Source organism: Sturnira hondurensis, unplaced genomic scaffold (assembly GCF_014824575.4).
Source record: "Sturnira hondurensis isolate 20B ecotype Veracruz unplaced genomic scaffold, ASM1482457v3 Scaffold0010128, whole genome shotgun sequence".
Lineage (NCBI taxonomy): Eukaryota > Metazoa > Chordata > Mammalia > Chiroptera > Phyllostomidae > Sturnira > Sturnira hondurensis.
In genome coordinates this window covers 26,830,498-26,838,479 of record NW_028082759.1, presented here as the reverse complement: position 1 = coordinate 26,838,479, position 7,982 = coordinate 26,830,498, and the positions used below count along the sequence as shown (strand labels likewise).

General features: G+C 41.5%; 1 protein-coding gene across 1 annotated transcript; it reads right to left on the bottom strand.

Moving 5' to 3' along the window:
* Positions 1-577: 577 nt before the first annotated feature.
* IL2 (interleukin 2) lies at positions 578-6,060 on the bottom strand. Its single transcript, XM_037058215.1, has 4 exons — positions 5,914-6,060; positions 5,763-5,822; positions 3,398-3,544; positions 578-792 (listed from the first exon to the last, which is right to left on the bottom strand). The coding sequence occupies exons 1-4, from the start codon at positions 6,058-6,060 to the stop codon at positions 682-684; spliced, it is 465 nt and encodes a 154-aa protein (XP_036914110.1). The 3' UTR covers positions 578-681.
* Positions 6,061-7,982: the final 1,922 nt, after the last annotated feature.

Sequence of the window (7,982 nt, the reverse complement as noted above, 5' to 3'; positions counted from 1 at the left end):
ATCTCTGCTGCCCCTGAGCCCTCCCACCTGGGTGCCTCAGCAGCTAGGCCCAGAGGACAGGGAGAAGACTAAGGTCAGAGAACAGGTGTGAGATTGAGAGTGAATGGAGAGCCACACCAGTTATATGAGGGGTTTCAAGACTGTTTGGTGTCTTAAGTTTAAGGCATGACCTGGAGAAGGAAAATCATACAATTTGATGAGGTTTTCTCAGACTGGAACTAAGGAACTGGTAGCTTGTGGCAGGAGAAAGCAAGAGCTTTAAGAGCCCATTTCCTCTCCCATGTGCCTCTCCAGGGGCAGAGCAGCTTCTGCAGCATCTTAACTGTCTCTGAGGTCACATGAGCGATTTGGAAATACTTCAGTGATCACAATATTTTTGTGCTATTCTCAGAATAACATATCTGGGCTTGTTATTATCCATCAACTTTATTAAATAATTTTATTAACTGGTCTACATGTACATTATATTTAACAATTCAACAATAAATACTTTGGGATAAATAATTTACGTACATTTTTAGAGCCCTTAGGGCTTACAAAAAGAATCTTAAAAGATCCATATTTACCAGCTGGATACTAGGAATAATAATTACAAAAGATAGCAAACCATACATCAAAAATAAATAACATTTTAAATATTTAAATAAATAGAAAGCCTAATCCATTTGCAATGGGAAGCCCTTAGGTCAGCGTTGAGAAGATGCTCTGGCAGAAGGCAACCCACTTGTTCAGGAACTCCACGAAGGTTACTGTCTCGTCGTCATACTCGCATGGAGCTCCTGCTGCGGATTCCTATAAAACAAAATTTTTTTTAATTCAGGGTAGTTTACCTTCATTATATTATTTGATAGGCTTATGGACTTTATTTTGAAGTAGGTTAAATATATTCACATTTTTTTGAAATGATCACATTGACGTGCCAAAATTACATGTTACAACATCAGGTGACAGTAACACACAAGCTGAGATTTCCCTCACTTGTTAATTTTGTCGATCTCAATGCACACAAGATCTTTTCCTTTGAACTGTAAGCATTTTAAATAAAAACAGATCTGGACAAATACTTCATTAAATGCTGCATGCAAAATAAAGTCTTTACCCCTCCTTTCCTCTGGGTGTACATCTGTATCTGTGGGTTGCATGTATGCAGTGCTGGACCTATTGTACTTTCTTTTTTAGACCTCCAGTCTCCTGTTACTCCCTTTGAGTGAATCTCTTCATATTCCCCCAAACCAGATAGAACCAGCCAAGAGTAAGGACAAACTTGTCTGGGGGAAGTTTGCATGGAAAGCAGTTTCTTAAATACTCATACCTACCCCCACCCTACCTTAGCATCAGTCAGGTACCAACTTTTGAAAATATTAGAAATTTTGTGCTTTTTACTAATTTTTTGGAAATTAACCTTCTCCACTAATTCAAGCTATTTCAACTCGTCCTCTGTGGGCCAAGCTAAGACTGATTCATAGGAAGACAAGATCTTTCAAATTTGAAGTAATTTTTATCCTGGAAACATAAACTGAGAGAAAACTGTTGTAGTATGATACTCTACTCTTTTTTTTTTTACATATGGGTTTGGCACAAATAATGCCTTTTTTATTACAAAATCTTTTATTACAAAATCTTAAGCATGTAATTCTGTAACATAACAATATCACACTCAAGCATGCTATATGACATTTTAGGTGAAATGCTCAAATTAAAACTATAAATTAACCCTGGCTGATGTAGCTCAGTGGATTGAGTGTGGGCCTGCAAACCAAAGGACTGTGGTTCGATTCCCAGTCAGGGCACATGCCTGGGTTGCAGGCCAGTCCCCAGCAGGTGATGCATGAGAGGCAACCATACCTTGATACTAAAAAGAAAAAAGAAAACTATAAATTATTACACTCATCCTACCAACCACACTCAGTCAGGCCTTACTTCTGACAGACCCTATATAATTGAATATTGCAACCTCTTGGTTAGATTTTCTAAAACACCTGGCTTTTGAAATGCAGAGTCTCTCATTTTTTCATAATTTTATCTTAATTTTTGCATCAAAAATTTAGAGTGAATTTACCTATGCTCACTAAAAACTTTAGAGCAAACCTTTTGGCATAGATGAGAAACAAGAGTCTATTGATACCATCTAGATATCGATGTTGTTGCTGGATGATGGTGTCTAGATGATGTTGCTCTCAATGTATTTTTTAATTTGTTTTAATTGTTCAAGTACAATTTTCTGTCTTTTACTCCCATCCTAGCTCACCCCCTCAGTGCTCTCCACCTCCCTCCCATTTCCACCCCCCTTAGTTTTAGCCCATGTGTCCTTTTACACTTGTTCCTATAAACCCTTCTTCCCCTTTTCCCCTGAAATTCACTCCCCTCTCCCCTCTGGTCCCTTTCAGCCTGTTCTCTATTTCCGTGTCTTTGGTTATATTTTGCTTGCTTGTTTGTTTTGTTGTTTAGGTTCTTTTTAAAGGTGAGATCATATGGTATTTGTCTTTTACCACCTGGCTTATTTCACTCAGCATAATGCTTTCCAGTTCCATCCATGCTGTTGCAAAGGGTTAGGAGCTGTTTCTTTCTTTCTGCTGCATAGAATTCCATTGTGTAAATGTACCATAGTTTTTGGATCCATTCATTTACTGATGGCCACCTAAGTTGCTTCCAGCACTTGGCTATTATTTTTAAAAAATGGAAAGAAATAGACTAATAATAAAATGACTCCTATTTGGAAACAGCTAGTGTTAACTAACATATTTTTAGAACCTTGGTCCTACTATCATTAAAATTATGCTATTTATTCAGGACAGTTTTTCACTCATGAATTTTGTATCCTGGCAAATAAGATGGGGAAAAAAGCCATGAATCTCTCTCATATCACCTGAGTCCCTTGCAGCATCCATGCTTCCCAGGCATTAAAGATACTTTAGATTCTGAAAGTATTGCCTCTAAGTAAGGAGTTAATCATCTAGTCCATTGGCCATTTTAATAGTTGCCATTTTTTGGACAGATCTCTTTGTCCTTCTACCAATGGTAAGGAAAACCCATTCAAAAGGCCTTACAGGTAATCAGCATTAGCTATTCTGGAAAATGGTCTACAGTAATTTAAAAAATATATGATAAAACCTGCCTGCTTTCTGTGAACTTCAACTCAAGTGTCTTCTCCTGTTCCCAGTGAAGGGTGAACAGGGCGAGGACAGTGCGGGGTAGAGTCATCCCAGTCGCCATGGCAGGAGGAAGCCCTCTGGCTCTTCCCTCACACCTCCACCCCTCCCAACCCCACACTGAGTCACCCAGCGCGAAGATGGTTCATGCTCACAGTGGGCATACAATGTATGAGCACATCACAAGTGCCACTGCAGAACACCCTTCACATGTTCTTTCCAGGGAAGGCAGTGAAGTGAGGCCTTACCACTAGTGCGTTCACTGTGACATTGATGTTTCCCACTGACCGCGCCATCTCTTCCAAGTGGAAGTTTTTCCTTTGAGTTAAATTTAGCACGTCCTTCAGAGGGTTGAGTTCGTCCGTTAGACACAGCAGATGTTTCAGTTCTGTGACCTTGAATAATAAAAATAATTATCAGGTCAGTTTTCTCTGATGAAGGGTGAAACAGAAAGTCATCTCAAATTTATTCTATTAAGCGTAGCAGTATAGAGTCTTTTCCACTCTCCTCCCTGTGTCAGCATCACAGTCAAGATGGACCGATAAAACTTGGAAAAACTAGAGTTCAGCTACCCACTGTTAGAATTAACTGTTAACAAATAATGAATCATTAATTTCAGCCTAATTTGGCTTTGCAAAAGTCCACATTTCTGCACCCAATTGCAAATCATAGATAGAGGTTAAATTCTTTCCCAGTCTGTACAGAGGTCATTAGGGTGGCATAGTCAGAAAGTGGAGGTTCAGGCTCATGTTCTGTGATTCCAGTATCTCATGGTTTAGACTCACAGAGTTGAGAGTCTCAAGAGTTGAGACTCACAGAAGGGCTCTGGGAAGCCATCGGACAGTCCTAACATTTTACAGATCAGGTGAGTGTCACTGTATGTAGTGATGGCTCTTGCAACAGCAAGTCACAAGTCACTGCCTCTCCATTATTTACTCTCCTATGAGTACACTAAGATGCATTTGAAAAATAATGCCAAACAAATAAAACATCAGTATTTGAAGGATTTTGGATGGGCCTCTCGTTAAACACACAAACACACGTGATAAGATTTCACATTCCAATAGTACATTATAATTTCAAAGTGTTTTCTCCTAAATAAGCCCATTTTAGTCTCACAGCCACCTTTTGAGGTAGGCAATGCAGTGTCATCTCAAATTTACAAATAAGGAAAGTAAATCTCAGAATTTGTGTTCTCTCCAAGGCCACATGACTAGGGGGAGACAGGATTAAATTTCAGTTTTTTCTTTTGTAATTACATAGCATCCTTTGAGTTAAATGTTATGGTTTTCCAAAATCTTTTAGAATCATGGAATGGTGGTAAAATGGACAGTTGAATGGAGTTTATCACATTGCTTTTGGTTTCAACCAGATCTTGACTTGTCATTTAGAAACTGTTAGATTTCAAAGAATCTACCACCCTCTAAACTATGCACACATCTCCTGTTATCTTTCTAACAATCTTCACAGGGAGAGGGAGGACTACACCACACATCTTACATTTGCATCTACTGGCCTCTCAACTTACTACTGCAGGTTCTATAAGTTCAAGGCTTTAGTTCTTGGCATGCATGACTTAGAGCCAGTCCCCCCAGAAGAGTCTAGAGTCTTTTAAGTTGCTGGCGGTAAGAAATGTGCGCCTCTGGTTAAGCTGGAGATCTCTAAGTTACTTTTTTTCATCTTTCAAAAGAGTAACTTGAAGCACAATTTAAGAGGTAGATCAATGGGGCCGACTCTGGGTTCTGGTAAGTCCCATTTTGTGGGCTGCACTGCACCCTGGGACGGGCTCTTCCCATTTTCTGTGGGCAGGCACAGCCAGGCTTTTGGCTGTCCTCGCTGGGCGACGAGGACTCAGGCCAGCTGTGCTGCTCTTGCTGCCTAAAGCCCCGAACAGCCAAATCAAAATTTTACTGTCTCCTCCCTGGGGAGAATTTTATCTTCACTACTTACTGCTACTGATAGCCAGTGCTCCTGCAGAGTTTGCCAAATGCCATTAGGAGTCCTTTTCATTGACTCGTTAATACAGAACCATATAAAGTACTACAGTTATTCACAGATGTAGATAATAAACTGAGTTATAAAGCGAGTCGGTGACTTGCCCAAGTTCACAAAGCTAGGACATGGCAGAGTTGAGATTTCCGCTCCGCTAGCCTGGCCCTCAGCCTCTGCTGGGGATGCGGGCCCTGCTGCCTTCAGGGAAGACCCTTAGGCTCCCCCCTAAAGCAAGGGATTTATCCCAAGGGGGCTCCTCTGACATTGGCTCTGATCCTCCATGTGGTAAAAGTGCATCATAGAGTAACCCTGGAGTCCTGCCTTTTCAGAGAAAGCAGTACATCAACACAGTCTGGTTCTAAAACCGTCCCAGCAATAAGTGAGAATAGCATTCTTGTCTCTTCTTCCCACTTCCTCCCCCCCCCGAACACAGCAAGTACACACAAAAACATACAGAGAAAGCCATTTTACAGAAACCCCATGATCAAACTTAGGTTTTTTAAAATTGAAGTTACTAATTCTTTTTCTCAGTTGAAATGCTATTAATGCAATCTGTGCGGATTTGCGTGTTACTTCAAATCTTAATAGAACACAAAAATGAACTTAGAGAGTTGTACTTACCTTCATGGGTGTGTAAAACTTAAACGTGAGCATCGTGGAGTGTTCGTGGTTCTTGTAATTCTGAGAAAGCACAATAGATTGTTAGTATAAAGTGCACTCCAGGCAGAAAAGTGAAATGAAGTCTCTTAAGTAGGAAAGGGGATAGACTTACGTTGACCCCTTTCAGAAGCTTCTCCAAGTCCTCCTTTATGTCCACCAGCTTCTGCCGGGTGTCCCTGCTGGAGCCTGAGGTAGGTGCACCATCTACGACGAACGCGAGAGTTAGTGCGATGCAGGACAAGAGGTGCATCTTGAACATCGTGGCAAGCAGTGAGGCTGCTGTGGGTAGTGATTAGAGAGGCTGATGGGGAGCTCTCGAACAAGGGAGGATATTTATACTGTTATTTCTGGAAAAATGACCTGGGGGTGTCAAAATATTTTACATATTACACATATTTTCAAAGAGTCTACCTGTGTGGCAAGAGGCATTACCTTTATTTTTCCTCTTCTGATGACTCTTTGGAATTTCTTTAAACCCCCATAGTTGACTGAATGGATGTAGGTGAAATCCCTCCGGTTACTTGAGCCCACACTTCTGCGGCGGTTCCAAAGCACACGCCTCGCGCCTCCTGTATGAAACAGTTTTTCCCCCTCTTTCTCTAAGGGGGCGGGGAGACAAAAGTGGCTCATGAACATTTTCTTCTCTACACTGAACATGTGGCTCACCCCACTGGTGGACAGAAGCCAGAGTAAATAGTTAAAAAAAATAAATTTTTAGATTTGTTGATTAGACAGGAAGAATACTGGTTTCCTGTTTCAAGATGGTTTTACCTTTTTATCTACACAATACCTCAGCTAATGCATGCGACGCAAAAGATTGTTTCTCACATAATCAGCTAGAGAAATATTAAGATCAGGACCCATGTCATGCTCATTGATCTTGAGGTGTTTTATGTTTTAATTTTAATGTTTCTTGTATCTGTTTGCATCTCTTTCTGCCTGTGGAACTTTTTAAAAACATGTAGTGTTTAACAAACAAATACTCAGAAAATGTATTGCATCCAAGGGTACTGATGTTAGGGGCGTGTGTGTGAGAGAGAGGGATTTATTTTTGCTCTTTTATTGTTGTTGCTGGGCATCGAGGGGCTATAACGAGAGTTGGAATGTTGCAGGACCCAAGGATGCCCTACTTCCTCTTGGTTTCCAAGGGATCACCTGAACTATTAGATCCCTCCCCCCTGCCACTCTCTTACACACATGCTGTCTGTATTCCTCTCAATATAAGGTAGAAAATAAGCATAGCAATAGGGATCCCCAAGTGTGTCTGAAGAAAGCTTACTAAGTAGGATTTCTGGGCACCATTTGCACATCATTTAGGAGAAGGATAACATTATGCAGCCAGCATGCAGTGTGCCCGTAGTGGCCCTTCGCTGTGGCGGGGGTAAGTGCCCAGGAGGAAATGCGGCCAGGAGGCACGAGTGTGCTTTGTCGGGGGAGAGCAGTCCTCGGGACAAGGACACCTGTGCTCATGTGTTCCAGGCAGAACTCAGTGACAGCGGTTATTAGGAGGGACACCCATGACCATTCCCGAACCACCTTCATGAAAAAATGAGTAAGCTCCAAGCAACTGTAACAAACAAACAAAGGCAGAAAAGGGGTTGCATTCAAGGGTGCTGATGTTAGTTTTGAAATAAATAAACTTTACATGTGTCATATTATAAACCAACCCGTATGTTTCTAGTTTTTACATTGTCGCCTCTTTAATAGATTTGGACTTATCTTCTAAAGCTCCTGGGACTCCACGAGTGTAGCAATACTGGTCATGAAAGAAGGTGGGTATTTTTTGAGTCAGTAGACTGAGGAGGATGCTTGGGGTGTGTGTTCATCTGTCAGCAGTATGATGTACTGACTGATGGACTGTCTTGGTTGGGATTTCTAATTTCAATGGGGAGCAGTCAAGGTCCAGTTCTGTCCTTTCTCAAAGAGATTGCTTGTAACTTCTCCATTTCTACTACCACACTCATTTCTTGTCTAGTCTTTACACAGGCGTATGCCTAGCACCTACAGTGCCCTCAGAACGGCAAGAGAAAGCCCAGGGTGCAGGGGCTGGTCTGGTTGCACCCTTACAGTGAACCTGGTGGGTGAGGCTTTCCATTGTGCAGATTAGAAAACTGAAGCCCAGAGGAGTTTGGTCATTTCTGCTGGGTCATTCAGTCCTTACTGCAGCAAGGGGCAGAACAA

What these genes read in the sequence shown, in the direction of transcription:
- IL2 (XM_037058215.1), bottom strand. Translation starts at nt 6,060, where the DNA reads ATGTTCAAGATGCACCTCTTGTCCTGCATCGCACTAACTCTCGCGTTC. An exon ending in AGTTTTACACACCCATGAAG is followed by an intron (nt 3,545 to 5,762) that starts GTAAGTACAACT and finishes TTATTATTCAAG; the next exon opens with GTCACAGAACTGAAACATCT. An exon ending in TCACAGTGAACGCACTAGTG is followed by an intron (nt 793 to 3,397) that starts GTAAGGCCTCAC and finishes TTTGTTTTATAG; the next exon opens with GAATCCGCAGCAGGAGCTCC.